The sequence below is a fragment of the Pelophylax lessonae genome (genome assembly GCF_965119305.1).
Source record: "Pelophylax lessonae genome assembly, chromosome: 6".
In the NCBI taxonomy this organism is placed as follows: Eukaryota; Metazoa; Chordata; class Amphibia; order Anura; family Ranidae; genus Pelophylax; species Pelophylax lessonae.
The window spans coordinates 231,208,535-231,226,532 of record NC_138773.1 but is presented as its reverse complement, the minus strand read 5'-3'; the positions used below and the strand labels follow the sequence as shown (position 1 = coordinate 231,226,532).

Genomic DNA, 17,998 nt, shown 5'->3' with positions numbered 1-17,998 from the left:
CAATACAAGCTGTGCATCAAGCGTTGTGTAACCTTGTGATACCTTTCAAACTGTACCCAGACCATACCTTGTGGGACGGCCTTTAATGTTGCACTGAAAGTAGTTCGCTGCAGGGTGCTATGCAGGTCAAGGGCTGTGGTTCATTCCTATGGTCCCCAGACCCTAAAGACCGTTCCAGGGGTATGCCCACTGTGATGGGTGAAGCCTGGACCTATATGGGCACCAACGGCATGGAAGGGTAAAAAACATTTTTTCCTTTCATTGGACTGATACTGTAGCTTTAGAGCAACGATGAGGATTATCATCTTCATTTTTTTGAAGTACACAGTGTCCCCTGTAAATTATTTGTTTTTACACATGGGAATGTGTTTAAGTTTATTTACTTCTAGGCCGTATTGGTGGCAGAACACAAAAAAAAAAGCCCCAGCATTGGTGTCAGTGGATGCATTAATAGCTTTACTGGTATCATTACAATTCCCCCCCCCCCCCCCTTCCTGCATTGGTGCTCATGGCAGTAAGATTTATCCCCCTCTACATTGGTGGTCAGCGGCAGTGAGTTTAACCCTTTCTTACTCAACCCCCCCTCCCCTCCCCCCCCCGGATAGTGGGTTGTGAAAGTTAACACCCTCCCATTCCCCATCCTCAAATTGGTCATGGCCGTGGGCACTTGGACTTGGGTCTTTGACCCTTGTTTGTTTGAATAGTTGGGCCTGTTGTCACTGTTCCATTAGCTTTGTTGTTTCCCACCCCTTTGTTTAATTGCTTATAGTCCTTCCATTGTCTATGAATGTCCAGCCCTTGTCCTGTACGGATTAAAGACAAACTCCAGAAATTAAGCAACTTTGCACAAAGTGCAGGCATACTGTGAGTTGGGTCCAACAAGGTGCATGCCACCTCCTGGACTTGTGTCTCATTTATATCTGACCTGTTAATTGTGCTCCAAAAAGATGGCTTCTGAAACTCTGAACTCTGAACTTGGAACGAGCTGAGACTACAGCATCCAAACCTTAGAGTCAGTGCAGCAACTATGCCTACCCCCCCCCCCCCCCTCTTTCTGCCCAATCACAGAAACCTTTTTATTATGTAAACCTATTCCCAAATGACACAGGTTTTTGTGAACTGTCCGCAGAGGGGAAAGGCAGGCATAGCTGTTGTGTGAGCTTCTCTCCTCTTAGAGCCTGATGGTCTCCTCCTGCAGTGCCATTAACCTGTCAGATGTAAATAACAGAGATAAATCCAACCAGGTGCATGCAACCTCCTAGCCTTAACTCCTAGTATGCCTGCACATTTTTCAATGTGGCTGATCTCCTGGAATTCAGCATTGAGTTGAAAGGAATTTTGACTGTAAATTGAATATTTTGGAGTACAGTACACGACACTGGCCACTTTCCCCTCTGTTCCTGTGTTACTCTGCATTGCTTGGTACAATACTAAGAACTCATTGAGTGGGGTGGAGTCATAATATTATGTCTAGGTGGACCTGTCCAGCAAAGCTTTTGCTAGTGTCCAATCACCTGAAGGTAGCAGCCTACCACCAAGGATCTATGAATTGTACTCCAAGATAAAAAAAAAATGTACAGGTAAGTAAAATTTCCTTTCTGTTATGTCCTTTGTCAGAAGCAGCTCTTAATGCTTCTTCACTATTGGGTTATGCGCCATCTACAGGAGTAGACTAGGCAGTGAAAAGTTTTCACTCAACACGCCTAAAGGGGCTGTCCCTCTCGACATAACCCCAGACACACTGTGCTCTCAAATCAGTTTATTGCTGCCTAGTTAAGGAGTAGGACCTAGGCTTCCCGCTGGGACTCCGGTCTCAGTTTTTTTTTTTTTTTTTTTCAGAATTTTTATTTCTCTTTACTCCCTATCGCTAGCTAGTGTCAGAGGGATCCTCCTGATGAACTACAAGCGACAGCCGGGCTGAGGTTTCGCACTGGATAATCTAGATCCCTAAGGTCTCCCAGCCTGGCCAACAAGCGTGAGCAGGTTGTGGTCCGCCCAGGCCTCGCCACAACAGTGCCCTGGTGGATGGGGTCGAGCCTGCGAGTGGATGCCTCGCTGGGAACGCATCGACCTGGAACGCCCTGAGTCGCAGCGTACCCCTCTTTGGCTGGAAGCACCCCCACTCAGGGTGGGAGGCGAGCTGTTTTGGAGTGGAGACCACCCGGCCCATGGTATGGTGAGTGATGCAACGCCCCCCGTGTCCCTGAGACAGACACCACTCCTGGGGATAAAAGGGCTGTGTTTCTCTAAAAGATCCCCCAGGCCTATCAGGACAGGCCCTGCCCTTCCCAGCTCCTGCTGGGGAGGGGGGGGGGTGCTGGAGATGTTACCTTGTCCTGGAGGGGTCCCCATAGGTGGATTCCCCACGGTGGCCTCGTGCCTGGGTGCTTGACGCAGTTTTTAGCCACCATTTTAATTGTGGGCATAAGGCTCTCTGTAAGGGCAGCGCCCATTTTCCCTATGCTTCCTATACCTTTCTATTGGCACCATTTTGTTGTAGCCTGAGGCTACACAGGCAGAGTTCGGCCTCTAGTGATAATGTGTCACTTCCTGTCAGAAGTTTCTCATGCTGAAGACTGACTGCAGAGCGACTGCTTTCGCATCGGTAGAAAAAGTAAGGGTTGTTGATCCTTTGGGTATTCCTTAGGCACACTTTGCTCTTGTTACCGAGTTAAAGGGGGACGCTGGATATAGCGTGGTATATCGGTGCGGACCGCGATTTAAAGGGGCAGTACACTCATTTTTACTTCTATTGTATTGTAGTCCCAAGGTAAAAATTCCCCCTCTGACTTTGTACATCCGGGCCATCCCGATTGCCATCTCTCATGTCTCTGTCTGCAGCCTTAGAAGCTCTGGAGTCAAAGGTGGACCTTATGATAAAACAAGTAGCTATCCAGAAACGGCCTATGCCTTCTCAGTCTTCTGATTCAGAGCCTGCTATGGTCGCCACGGACAATCCCATCCCTGAGGGATCTCTGTCCTCGCAGTCAGATGGTGAGGAGGATTTGTACTCCTTGGCTGCGGTGCGGGAGCACGCTATGGTGGAAGCACTGATTCGTTCGGTGAGGGAAACATTGCAAATGCATGATGAGCCCACACAGTCAGGAAAGCGGGTAGTTTTTGGCTCCCGCAAGGCCCAGAAGTCGGGTCAGGTGTTCCCTTGTCCCGAAGAGTTAATGAGCAATGGCGACGCATTAAGCATGTGCTGGTGGTGCCAAAGCGCTTTGACCACCGTTACCCCTTTGCTAACTCGTTCTCAAATCTTTGGACAGTGTTGCCTAAGGTGGATCACCCTGTTTCCAGGTTGAATAGGTCTATGGTGGTTCCTGTGGTAGACTCCCCTTCGTTTGGAATCCCTTTCCCGCCACCTACATTTGTTGGCGGGCTCGATACTTAAACCTTTATTCGCGTCCGTCCTGTTTTCTCAGACGGTTATTGAATGGGTTAAGGTACTTAGGGGTGCCTTGAACACTGAGACGTTTCCCCCGACTCACCACTGCTGCCAGCCTGTCGGGCTGGGGGGGGTGAGTGCGGGGGCTATCTCTGTGCCCAGGGACGCTGGTTAACTGAGGATTTCTCTTTCCTGATGGGTACGTTCCGACAATGCCACGGCTGAGGCTCCTCAAGGGGACACAGAGTGTCCAGGCCACCAGGGAGGTGGCCGAGATTTTGCCTTGGGCCGTAAAACATGTTCCGGCTCTCCCCACAGTTCACATTCCCGGTGTGGAGAAGTGGCAGGCAGAATGCCTGAGTCGTCAGGTTCTGGATCAGGGGGAATGGTCTCCGCGTTCAGAGGTTTCTTTCCTCTCCTGTGTGCCTGATGGGGAACTCGGGAGGTGGCTCTGTCTGCGTCTTGTCTGCCCAAACGGTCCCGAGGTTTGTGGCCTGGGCTCGCGATCCTCTGGCCGATGCCACAGACACATTGGTGCCCTGGAGCCAATATCTGCCTTTTCTACGATACTGCTTTTGTCGGGGGTTCTTCCGCAGGTTGGCAGTGGAAAAGGTGCTGGTGATTCTGTTATTCCCAGACTGGCCTCGCCGGTCCTGGACCTCGTAAGACGATCGTCGAGTCTCTTTGGCGGTTGCCTCTAAGTGAGGTCTCCTGGGCCGATCTTCCATTCTGCTCTACGGTCGCTGATATTTATCGGCATGGCTGTTGCAGGCCAGGGGTAGGAGGTCAGGGGTCTCTCTGCGTCTGTGGTTCCCACCCTGTTGGGGGCTGGACCAGCAACTTGCAGGAAGTCTATAGTCTTTGGCGACTAATTCCTTGATCCACACCTTTATTCATGGGGTGTGTCCTCTGACTCCTCCAAGAAGATGCTCTTGACTCCGTCGGATCTGTATTTGGTTCTGTCGGTTATTTGACAGCCTCCTTTGGACATTTTAGGGAAGGTGGTGTCTGCTTCGGCCTCCCCAAAGATATAGTTTTATTTTCGCTCTGTCCCAAGAAGGTGCATTCCAGGGCATTTTCCTTACTTTCTCTGGATGTTGTTTGGGCAATCGGGGTTTTCCTGTAGGCCTTGGAGCCTTTTAGGACCTCTGATTCTCTGTTTCTCTGTTTTTGTCCCTACTGATGGTTCTCCTAAGGGTTTGGCTACGTTTGCTGTGTCTATATCCAACGGGATCAGGTAGACAGCAGTTTAAGCCTATTCCTTATTGGGTCAGGTTCCTCCGTTCCCTGTGAATGCGGATTCTTCGAGTGCGCTGAGTGCCTCTTGGGCTTTTCGCCATCAGGCATCTGTTACTCCAGTGTGTGAGGCAGCGACTTGGTCAGCTGGACGCTCTCTTACAACATTGGTTTGATGGCATCCTCTGATGCCTCCTTTTGGCTGCAAGGTTTTGCTGGCTGCTGTTTTGAAAGAGACTTGGTTTTCTCTTTCCGGGGGTGAATGTTGTTTGGGGGTAAGCTCCTGTGAGTTTTTTGTCTCCCAGTTGGCTACGTTGTTAGATTTGGAAATGCATTAACTGTTTTTGGTTGCGTTCTTCCCACCCCTCATGCCTATACTGCTTTGGGACGTCCCAATAGTGAAGAAGCATTAAGAGCTGCGTCTGTCAAAGGACGTAAGAGAAAATTGGATTTTTGTAAGAACTTACCGTAAAATCCTTTTCTCTGAGTCCTTTGACAGACGCAGCTCCCGCCCCTCTATTTTGGGGTTGGTTGTGTCTTCTTTCACTGCTTGCTACGAAACTGATTTGAGAGCACAGTGTGTCTGGGATTATGTCGAGAGGTACAGCCCCTATAGGAGTGTCGAGTGAAAACTTTTCACTGCCTAGTCTACTCCTGTAGATGGCACATAACCCAATAGTGAAGAAGCATTAGGAGCTGCGTCTGTCAAAGGACTCAGAAAAAGATTTTACGGTAAGTTCTTACAAAAATCCAATTTTTTTTTTTTTTGGGGTGTCTGGTAAAAGGCCTAACAAAGGAAACCAATACAACCATCACATCGAAGAATTGGTAAGCTGCAATATGTTTGCTTTTGGGTTTAATGCTCCTTTAAAGTTTTTCTGGACTTGCAGTTTCTCTGGCCACATTGTGGCCAGAGCTTGCATGATTGGACTCTGGACCATCCAGATGCACCCTGCATCTTTTATTGGTCATCGGCTTTGGTTTGTGGTCACAGGTTTTTTTTTTTTTTTTTTAAATTTTGAAAGTGAAAGTATTTAGTGCAAATCGGAAGAACGTAAAACCAGATGGATTTACTGGGACCAGTTTGGTTTCTCTGAATATCCTCAGTACCTATGACCCCCCCCCCCCCCCCCCAAGTATACCCCTCTGCTCCATTTTACAACTCTCCTACAATCAAAAACGTTGATGCACAATGTTACCGCTTGGTGCCGATTTGTTGATTCAGTCATCGTTTGACCCTATTTTGTCGGATATCTTATAGTCATTGTTGACTTCACATGCTTGCCTTCTCCAGCCCTATTTGCATGTACTGTTGTACTTTGGCATTTAAGATGATTATTATTATTATCCTGTTGTCTGGCACACCAACTGCTTGTCATTTACTCTTACTCGTCCTCTTTTGTGCATCTTTAAATAAAAAAAAAGGGGGGGGGGAGTAAATTTGTACTTTAATCACTTGTTCTGGTGGTTCTATGGTGTATAATCATTTATAGTAATGAAATAAAATGGAGCTATGACGCCAAACCATTTGTAGTGCTACAGTCTGCTGTAAACTTTTATATTTGCTAGAAGGCTTGGGTTCATGCTTGGTGTTTGTACTATGTGGATTTGAAGCTTTCACAATTTTTATTGTTTTCACAGAGCTTCTGAAAGAAACTCAACGCTTGGTAAAGGAGAAACTTGAATTACACTGCCAAGCAGACAAGGACCGATCAAACTTGCTTTCCCATATGAGGGTCCTGGAAATGGAACTGGAAGACCAAATAGCTCGTAACCAGGAGCTGTTGAAGAAGAAAAGTGAAATGACTGACCTTGAGCAGCAGATTCAGGCTCTAGAGAAGCAGCTAAAACATCAGAGACAATTTATGGATGTATGTTTTTCAGTTTTATGTCCCAAGAATAAAAATATCCTCCTAAATCTTCCGAATGCATTCCATGAGGCAGTATACTGACTCAGTAATATAGTTTTAGTTTACATTTTGAATAACATTTTTAGTATTGGACTACATTTTTGAATAGTGTAATATTTAAAGATATAAAATACCAGTTTATAAACTTTTTAAAGAGAAAAATTGACCCAAAACCACAACATTTTCACTGTTATCTTGCCCTTTAACCACTTAAGCCCCGGAAGATTTTACCCCCTTCCTGACCAGGGCCTATTTTGCGATTCGGCACTGCGGGAATTTAACGGACAATTGCGCCGTCATGCGACGCTGTTCCAAAACTAATTTGATGTCCTTTTTTTTTTTTTCCCACAAACAGAGCTTTCTTTTGGTGGTATTTGATCACTTTTTGTTTTTTTGATCATGCGCTATAAACAAAAAAAAAACGACAATTTTGCAAAAATAACAATATTTTTCACATTTTATTTATTTTTTAACATTTTAGGCCAATTTGTTTTCTGCTACATATGTTTGGTAAAAATAATCGCAAAAAGCGTATTATGATTGGTTTGCGCAAAAGTTATTGCGTTTACTAACTATGGGAAAGATTTTTGTCATTTTTTTTTTAACTAGCAATGGCGGCGATCTGCGATATTTTTTTTTTTTTTCGGGACTGCGACATTGAGGCGGACAGATCGGACCCTTGACTGACATTTTTGGCACTTTTGGGGTTACCAGTGACATTACTACAGTAATCAGTGCTATACATGCACTGTTACTGTAAAAATGACACTGGCAGGGAAGGGGTTAACTTTATTGGAGAGGGAGGGGTTAAGTGTGTCCCTAGGGGCGTGATTCTAACTGTGATTGGATGTGGCTGTGTGTGTAACAGCAGAGATCAACGGTCCTTCATAGCAGGACTGTATGATCTGTGCTGTTACACAGGGGAGATTGACAGGCAGCTTTGTTTATATTAGCCGCCTGCCTTTCTCCCGGTGTAACCGACGATCGCGAGTGACCGGCGGACATGGGGTCCGCTGGTCACTCGCGCGGGGGAGTCCGTGAGGGAGCGTGAGCGTGCCTCCGGCGGCGTGCGCTCGCTCCCTAGAGCCTCACAGGCAAGCGACGTAGTACTACGTCACTTTGCCTGTGAGGGGCTGACCGCCGCAGTAAATAGTCGTGCAGCGGCCGGCAAGCGGTTAACTAGCTTTTTATAAAAAAAAAAAAAAAAAGCCCAATTATAGTCTGGGTATTTTTTAATCTAATTAGGCTGCTTTTACAAGTAAAGCATACAGTGAGTAAAAAAAGGATTGAACACGTCACCATTTTTCTAGGTAAATATATTTCTAAAGATACTATAGTAAAGATACTATTGTCAGCAACAACCCATGCAGTCTATGCATACAAAGAAACCAAAACCAATATGTTCAGAAAATATGTTTTATATCTAATAAAAGGGAATGACACAGGGAAAATGTATTAAACATGAATAAAGGGAGGTGCAAAAAGGCTTAAGAAGCTAAGACACCAGCTGAAATCTATCCGTAATTAAAAAGCAATCCTGCCCCTTTTCAATGCAGCTGGTTCAATCTCAGATGACCAGGTACTCCTCGCAAGATTCCTGACTGAGGAGTGAAAATTATCAGAAGAGTTATCCAAGAGGCAAGGACCACTTGTGGAGAGCTTCAGAAAAACCTGGAAAGAAAACAATAAGTAATACACTCAACCGCAATGGCTTGTATGAACGCTCACCACGGAAGACTCCTTTGCTGAAGAAAAAGAATGTTAAAGCTCATTTACAGTTAACTACAGAACATTTAGACAAGCCTGTGATATACTGGGAGAATATAGTCTGGGCAGATGAGACAAAAATTGAACTCTTTGGATGCCATAATACACACCATGTTTGGAGGTCAAATGGCTCTGCACATCACCCTAAAAACACCCCCATACCAACAGTGACGTTTAGAGGTGGGAACATCATGGTGTTTGGCTGTTTTTCAGCACACAGTACTGGTAAACTTCATATTGAAGGAAAGCTGAATGAAAAGAAGACATTCTTGATAAAAATTTGTTGCCATCTACCAGGATGATGAAGATGAAAGGAGGGTAGACATTTTAGCAAGACTATGATCCCGAACGCAAAGCCAAGGAAACTCAGTTGGTTTCAAAGAAAGGAAAATAAAGCTGCTAGAATGGCTCAGCCAATCACCTGACTTGAATCCAATAGAAAATCTATGGAAAGAACTTAAGATCAGAGTTCGTAGACCAGGCCCACGGAACCTTCAAGATTTGAAGACTGGAATAATGGGCCAAAATCGCACCTGAGCAATGGATGGGACTAGTTTCTCCATACAGGAGGCCTCTTGAAGCTGTCCTTACCAATAAAGGATTTTGTACGAAGTATTACATTTCAGTTAATGTGTTCAATACTTTTTCCCCTGTGTCATTCCATTTTACTACACAGAACGTAATTTCTGAACGGATTTGTTTTGGTTTCTTTGTATGCATGGGTTGTTACTGTCATGGTGAAAATTGCATGTCAATAACACCTTTAGAAATGTATTTACCTAGAAAAAAATGTATATGTGTGTGTATATATGTATATGTGTGTGTGTGTGTGTGTGTATACGTATATGTGTGTGTATGTGTGTGTATATGTGTATATATATATATATATATATATATATATATATATATATATATATATATATATATATATATATATATATATATATATATATATACTTATATATATACACACAATGAACAGGCATTGGTAATTACAATTTTATGAAGCTGCCCTGTGCTAGCTGTTTGTTTAGAGATCCTGATCACTGCTTTCTTAAATATGTGGCCTTCTGGGTCTCCAGCAGTGCAGCATGCCCTTTGCACAGCACTCTAATTAACAATGCTTACACTCCCTGAGCAGCATTGCTGATTTGAAGCCTTTATAGGGGGCATATTGGATTAATGCAGACCCAGAATGCTGCATTTTGCTTGAAAACAATGGCCAGGGTCTCCAGCATGCCCCAAACAGGTTCTAAGTAACTAACAAATGTCCTATTCTTTACTTGTTATGCAGCCTGATTTCACACCAATAATTAAAAAAAAAAAGCAAGACTTCAGTTTGGCTTCAAGCAGAACTAAACCCTCATAATCAACATTAACTATTTTAAATCCTTTTGCGGTTAGCATTAGCAAATAGGAAGGTATATTAGTTTTACTGCTTAAAAAAAAATAATAATAATTCTAAATGAGGAGGAATTTAACACCTATCCTTACTCAGATGCAAGTCAAAGTAAAATAAATGTCAAATTGTGGGTTGTCCACAGAACAGGAACAGTTAGGATATCTTTCATTTGGGCCACTACTTCTGTTGACAGCCAGGGATTCCCTCACATTATATGGGATTTTCTCTTATTTTGTGCTTTGGCTGTGGGTCAGGAAGTCCAGGGAAATCTCTTCAATGGGACACAAATGGCAAAAATACTCTACAAGGATTATATCACTCCCTTACACTCCATCTAAAATAGGGGGGAGTTTTGCCTTTTTTAATTCTGTTTTAAAGACTGCACTATTTTAGTGCTTTACTGGAGTTGTAATAGGATTAGGCTTGATGTTTATTATTACTCATCTCTCAATAAAGGAACAAGCTGTTGAGCGTGAACATGAGAGAGATGACTTCCAACAAGAGATTCGGAATTTGGAGGAGCAGCTAAAACAAGCATTGAAAAGCCATGGAGATTCCAGGTCATACAGGGTGAGTAATGGAAAACTCGGTCTGCTTATCCCATTTTGTATTCTTTAAATTTTAGTTTTACATGTATGAATTGGTGTTTAGTCCCAATGCACTTTTCTATATTGTTCAACTGGTGTTTTTACAGATTTTATACATAATTCAAAAGTTAAAGACCTACTTTAGGCACACTTTTTTTTTTTTTTTTTTTTTTTTAAATATTGGAAAAGGCTAGTTTCACACCTATGCGTTTAAATCAATGAAAACACTGATTATTATAAAACTTGCAGAAAAAATGCGCAAAACATGTTGCGTGCTGTTTGTGTGCTAGAGTGTGTTAAGTTAATTAAAACAAAGTTTTGAGTCTCCCAGATAGAAAATTTACAGAAAAATGGCTCGAGTTTTTTTTTTTTTTTTTTTTGACACTGCTTGTGGGTGCTCATATCATTTTCCTGGGGTTCACAGACTCTTGCCATGTTTCGTATTACACCCTTAATATTGATGCAGCATTAAACATAGTCAGAAAGGTGGTGGACTTGGCTTTTAACTACTTGCCTAAAGAGCCAATTCTGACACGTATCCTATACCTGTAAAAATCAGCCTTTTTTTTCCTTTATTTTTTTTTTATTTTTTAAGCAGAGGCCTTACAGAATAAAATGGTGGGTGCTAAATTTTTTATCACACTGTATTACAAACAAACTTTAAAAAAAAATAATAATTTCATGAATTTTATGAAATACGGACACACAATAATACCTATTATTAATATTATTATTATTTTTTTGTAAACTATCGAAGATTTTTAGGCTGCGTAAACAGGTATGGAACATGTACCGCTTTAAAATTGCATACGCTTGGGGAACAGCACCAAACGACAGTACTAAAAAATCTCCATAGGTTGCGCTTTAAAGCCAAAGTAATTGAATCCATTTAAGCATTTCAAAAAACAGTTACTTTTCTGGCACGTGCCAGAAATGTAACACTCCCACTGGTTTTGCTCCCAACTAAACTGTCAAACCATCCAATGGCTGGTGCCGTAACTGATCACATGTCTAGCATCATGGCAGTTATAGATAAAACCGAGGCCAAGATGGCAGCTTCCTTGGCTGAAAACTATAGTAGGATTTACTTCCGCTTTCAAAGCCTTTACATGTGACCAGTTTAGAGTCACACAGGATGCCTGGGGCTAGAATTATTGCTCCATCTCTGACGTTCGTGACAATACCTTATATGTGTGGTGGGATCACTGTTTACTCATGCGTGAGGGACTTGACATATGTGTTTGTCTTTGCATGGGGAGTTGGGGGCGCTTTAAGTGATTTTTTTTTATTTAAAACTTTTATTTTTTTATGCTGTCCCTTTTTTTTTTTTAATTTTTTTATCAGCTTTATTGCTATAACAAAGGTTGAACAACATATCCTCTTTGTGGAGAGACCTCTACTCTGGCCTCCAAAGCATCTGACCAAACCTTGAGAGGCACTTTAATTTCTTACAATAAAATCGCCAACACTCTACATGTTGAAATCCATGTAATTTTAAAACATTTTCTTTGGCTAGAGAAATCCTAGCTCTGGAATCCCGTGGCAGCTAGTCATGTAACCTAATTCTCAGCTATCCAGACATTTAAATCTCTGCTAAAGCAAAGGCTATGTAGTCTGACCTATCGGAGTCTGACTGTAAAATCAAATAATGAAATAACTAGATTTCTCACATGACCATGCTCTTACATCCCAGGGCAGTCATTTCCACTTTCTAATGTACAGTATGTCAGTATTGTTGCTTCTCTGGTGATTAATGGCTCTGTCATCTTTTCCCCATCTCTCTTCTGGTGAAATAGCTCCATGACTGGGGTGAACAGGTATGATGGTCCGGTCTTCATCTAAAACTTATCTGTTTTCTTCTAATGCAAATTATTGTATCGAATGACTTTGAGCGTTGCTTGCATGATGCCTTCATCCAGTTTAGATTGCTGTGTGTATTTAATAGTTCCGTAGTGCTGCATGGCAAATATTTAGTCAGCCCTTGGCATTCAGCAGCTAATGTAGAACTACTGTCCTCGTTTGCTATTTTTCCCCTCTGGGCATGCTAAGGTTGTAGTTTCATAGCAGCCAGTTAGCCATAACCTGCATTCCAGTCCACAATTCTGTTCTGTAATTGCTTTATATCTAGTATTTCTTGATTGCATGTGCATATGTGTAGTTGTCATATAACCATTATTCTAATTTTCAAGAGTTCTTTGTCTCACATTTGTTTAACCAGTTTCACAACCCATTACTAGGCTGTTGATTCTGCGTTATTGGCTACATTCGATTTGTCACTTCTTGCTCCTTCTACAGGATGAAACTTTGGACACTAATGCGAAAGAGAAAGCAGACTTAAACCTGCTGATTGAGGGGAAAGATCACCTAGAGCAACAAATAGCGGAAAGAAATGACGAAATTGATAAGATGTTGTTGAGAATACAGGAGCTGGAGCAAGCTGCTCTGAGCAATGCAGATGCAGCCAAAAAATGCAGCCAGTTGGAAGCAGAACTGCAAAATTTGCACAGAGCTCAAAAGGAATTGTTGCAGGTAAGAAAGGAAATGCATGCATTCTGAAGTACCTATACTTGGCAAGGATGGCTGTCTATTTTATATGGTGCTCTACCTTAACCACTTCCATACAGAGCAGTTACACCCCCTTCTTGCCCAGACTAATTTTCAGCTTTCAGTGCTGTCACACACACTTTGAATGATAATTACTCAGTCATGCAGCGCTGTACCAAATCAAATTTAACATTTTTTTTCTCACAAATAGAGCTTTCTTTTGGTAGTATTTTAATCACCACTGGGTTTTTTTATTTTTTTGCGATGCAAGTGAAAAAAGAGCTAACATTTTGAAAAAAAAACATTTAGTTTTAGTTTCGATTATAAAATTTTGCAAATAAGTATTTTTTTTTTCATAAATTTGGGCAAAAATTTATACTACTACATATCTTTTGTAAAAAATAACCAAAATTAGTGGTTACTATTTAGTCTGTGTGAAAGTTATAGAGTCTACAAGCTGTGGTGCCAATCATTGAAAATGTATCACACCTAATAACACCTGATGTACCGACGGCCTATCATTTCTTGAGGCCCTGAAATGTCAGGACAGTACAAATACGCCCCAAATGACCCCTTTTTGGAAACAAAATAGTCCAGGGTATTTGGTAAGAGGCATGGTGAGTTTTTTTGAAGTTGTAATTTTTTTCCCGCAATTCTTGGGAAAATGAAGAAATATTTTTTTCATTTTTTTTACACAAAATTGTCATAACAAGTTTTTTCTCACACACAGTATATGCATACTTGCAATTACACCCCAAAATACATTCTGCTACTCCTCCTGAGTATGGCAATACCAAATGTGTGAGATTTTTACACAGCCTGGCCACATACAGAGGCCCAACATGCAAGTCAGGTGTTCTAGGAGCATAAATTACACATATAATTTCCTAGCAACCTATCGCACTTTTGAAGGCCCTGGAGCATCAGGACAATTGAATTACCCACAAAATGACCCCATTTTGGAAAGGAAACACCCCAAGGTATTTTCTCTGAGGCATAAGTCTTTTGAACATGTCATTTTTTTCCACAAGTTTTTGTAAAATGTGGAAAGAAAATGAAAACACATTTTTTTTTTTTTTTTTTTTACACAAAGTTGTCAATTTATAAGATATTTCTAACACATAGCATGTACATAGCAAAAATGACACCCCAAAATACATTCTGCTGCTACTCCTGAGTATGGCGAAACGACATGTGTGAGACTTTGTATGTGGCTATGCTGTGACAGAGGCCCAAAATGCAAGGAGCACCGTCAGGTGTTCTAGGAGCATAAATTACACATATAATTTCATTACAACCAATCACACTTTTGAAGGCCCTGGAGCACCAGGGCAATGGAAACCCCCACAAAATGACCCCATTTTGGAAAGCAAACACCCCAACACCTAATCTAGGAGGCATGGGCTGCAGATATGTACTCTGATGAGCTGCAGATAGGTACTCTGATGGGCTGCAGACAGGTACTCAGGTGCACTGTTCGGCTTCAGAAAGGTACTCGGATGGGCTTCAGAGAGGTACTCGGGTAATCTGATGGGCTGGAGACAGGTACTCGGGTACTCTGGACTGGAGACAGGTACTCGGGTACTCTGGGCTGGAGACAGGTACTTAGGTACTCTGGGCTACAGAGAGGTACTCGGGTATTATGATGGGCTGCAGAGAGGTATTCGGGTACTCTGATGGGCTGGAGACAAGTACCCGGATACTTTGATGTCCAGGAGACAGGTACTCAGGTACTCTATTGGACTGCAGATAGGTACTCGGGTACCCTGATGGGCTGGAGTCAGGTACTCGGGTATTCTGATGGGCTGCAGATAGGTACTCTGAAGGGTTGGAGACAGGTACTCGGGTACTCTGATGGGCTGGGGACAGGTACTTGGGTACGCTGATGACATGTTCTCGGGTACTCTAATGGGCTGCAGCGAGGTACTTGGGTACTCTGATGGGGTGGAGACGGGTACTCGGGTACTTTGGGCTAGAGACAGGTACTTGGGTACTCTGATGAGATACAGAGAGGTAACTGGGTACTCTGATGGGCTGGTGACAGGTATTCGAGTACTCCGATGACAGGTACTCGGAGTACCTGTCATCAGAGTACCTGATGGGCTGGTGACAGGTACTTGGGTACTCTGATGGGCTGGTGAAAGGTACTCTTTATTGGGGGGGGGGGGGCGCGCAATCAGTGTGTTTTAGGTGCACGGTGATCGGTAACTAGCTGATACCGCAATCTCTTCCTCACACAGGATCAGTGTGTGAGGAGGAGAACACGGTAACAGCTAGTTACAGTGCTCTCTGTTGATGACATTCTGTGACCGGCTGTGATTAGACACAGCCAGTCAAGTGGTAAAGAGCCAATTTAATTGGCTCTTTACCCTGATCAGGGATGGACTGTGTCAGAGTGACACTCTCCATCGCAGGGGCGCGCAGGAGTGGCGTGCACGAGGAAAGTGCATGTGGCCGGCTGTGATTGGACACAGCCGGTCACATGGTAAAGAGCTATTTTTTTAATGGCTCTTTACACCGATCGGGGATGGGCTGTGTCCCGACGGGGCTGGTGAGCAGCGCATACAGGCGGACGTCATATGACGGCCGCCAGGATCGAGGAGATGTGCCTGCCGGCGTCATATTACTATAGCCCGGTATGGAACTGGTTAAAGAACCATTCTAGGCGTGGGCATTTTTTTTACGTAGTTACATTAGACTAATGTAACTATGTATGTACCATACCATGCTATTGTGTTCTGTTGTCGGGGGGACTGCTCTTGTTCAACCTCCCCTTCCCGCCAGAACACAGTGATGCTTGTTCGACAGAAGCCGATCCGGATCCCGGCAAGGTTGTGTTTTGGGATGACGTCGGGCCCCATTCCTCTTCTGCCTATCCCCTCTCACACACACACCTAGATCCTTATGGTCTTCCCAGTTTGGCCTGCGAGCACGTCCCAACTATTAGCTTCTCTCTAGGTTGGCCGTAAAATAGCCCCACAGGACGGGGGCTGGCCTGTGAGTGAAACGCCTCGTGAGGTCGCATAGCCCAGGTCACGACAGCAGTCACTATCAGAGTTGGAGTGTACCTCAGGCCGCAGCACCCCCATTCGAAGATGGTGCGGTGGACTGCCGGAAGTGATGCCCACCTAATGCCAAGGTATGATGAGTAGTGTCGCCCCTCTTTTCTCTGGGAATTGCTGGGGTGTTTGTGGGCCCTCCCTGTGGATGGTAGGTCCCCCCCCCCACGTGTCCTTCCTCCCCTCACGTTTTCCCCCCTCTCCCTAGCATGGTTTTTCCCCTGCATTGGTCTTCCTCACCTGCCCCCTGTCCCCTCCCCTAGTCCCCTTTTTGGGGTGCACGGGTGTTTTTTGGGGTTGGGGGGCTAAATTGGTGCTGGGCCTGGAGGACGGTAGGAGTGTGCCGCTGGCGGCCTCCTTTTAGGGGTGCCTGCACTTTTTGCGCTGCGGGGGGTGGGTCCCCTGGGGCTCTCCACCCCGGTGGACTATTAATTCCCTGGGGTCCTGGGTTCCGCGTGGCACCGCAATTTTTCCGTGGATGGTTTTAGCTAGCCTCGGCGGCCATGTTTGTGTAGTCCGGCGGCCATGTTTTGAGTTTTCCTTTGTAATGTATAGCGGCGATCATTTTTTGGAAGTCCGGTGCGGTGATGTGCTATTGTCATTGTCGGCACTTCCTCTTCCTCTTTGATTGCAGTGTGGCAGGCTGTTTGGCGCTCTCCAGCTCTGGGGTGGTGAGTCTCTGTGAGTATACGATCGTTCCTCTGCTATATACAGCGCCGCGGGCGCGCTGATACTTGTGGTGCTCCAAACGGGGGGGGGGGGGGACTTTAAAAAAAAAAAAAAACGTTTTTTCTTTTGTGCACACTGTGGCTATGATTTAACTATGGAGCCCCTGGAACGTGTATCACCACCTGACCCACTCCTTGAAGCTGCGGGACCCTCTGGCTCTGTCTGCCCTGGCGGCAATGATGGCAGCCCTACAGTCACTTGTGTCAAAGGTTGATATGGCCCTGCAAAGGCGGCCTAGCAAGAAGCGCCCCCACCTTCACCTGTATCCGCTGCCTCCTCAGTCTGAGGTGGATTTGGCCACCGCCGTCACGAGTCAGCCCACTGGGTCTGCGTCTACGCACACTGAGTGCGCGAACAGTGAGGGTGAATCCTTCTATGCAGCCGCACATGAAAAAGCACTGGTGGAGGCATTGATTGTGTCTGTACGGGAAACTTTAAAGTTGAAGGACTCAGCTGATGCTGAGTCGGCGATGCTGGTGCAGTTTGGCACCCGCAGATCTTCCAAGGTGACTAAGGTGTTCCCCTTTCTTGCCTATTTTGACGAGATGGTCATTAGTCAGTGGGGTTCCCTGAAACGCATGGTTTGAATACCGAAGCGTTTCGCTAGGAGATATCCCTTTGAGGAATCCACCATCGAAGAACTCTCAGGTTTCCAGGCTAAATAAGGCCACACTTTTGCCTGGTGGAGTATTCTCCATCCTTTAAGGATCCTGTGGACAAGAGAGCTGAGGCTTTGGTCCGTTACTACTTCACCGTGGCAGGTTCAATGTTGAGACTGGGGTTTGCTATCACCTTGGTATCCCAGACCTTAACAGAATGGGCAAAAATTGTAAGCCATGATCTGGAAGGGGGTCAACACCCTCCTGAGCTGGCGGATCAGTTGATCCAGGGGGTACAGTACATTTGTGATGCATCTTTGTATGCAGCCCCCTTGGCTGGCAGGGTATCTGTGATGGCTGTGATTTGGTTGAAATACTGGTCGGCCGACAAGGCTTCTAAACAGGTGCTGACTGATCTACTTTTTGTAGGTGACTGTTTGTTCGGTGCCTCTATGTAGGAAAAACTTAAGAGCCTTACGGGAGGGAAGAGTACATTCCTTCCGCAGGTTGCTAGGGGCAAGGAACCTCATCGTAAACGTGGTCCTTTTTTTTTTTTTTTCCTCAGCTCACAAGCAGCCCTTTCGTTCATCTGGGTCACAGGAAAGGTGTTCGAGATCCACCCTCACTTTCGCGGGCGGCTCCAAAATACCCTGGAATGGTAAGTCAAAAGCAGGTCCTGTTGGTTTCGCAGACGAGACTTCCTCAGCCTGAAGGGGCGTCCTCACCCGTATCTGGGTTGGGGGGGGGCTGTTGTCTTTTCTTTCCAGACCCGTG

General features: G+C 44.6%; 1 protein-coding gene across 1 annotated transcript in view; it reads left to right on the top strand.

Annotated features, from left to right (window-relative positions):
* Positions 1–17,998, top strand: part of PCNT (pericentrin) — a 193,301-nt gene that overhangs the window by 98,613 nt on the left and 76,690 nt on the right. Inside the window, exons 24-26 of the mRNA XM_082260893.1 lie at positions 6,269–6,498; positions 10,163–10,276; positions 12,589–12,822. Of these exons, the coding sequence (XP_082117019.1) occupies positions 6,269–6,498; positions 10,163–10,276; positions 12,589–12,822 (578 nt within the window). The remainder of the gene's footprint in view (positions 1–6,268; positions 6,499–10,162; positions 10,277–12,588; positions 12,823–17,998) is intronic.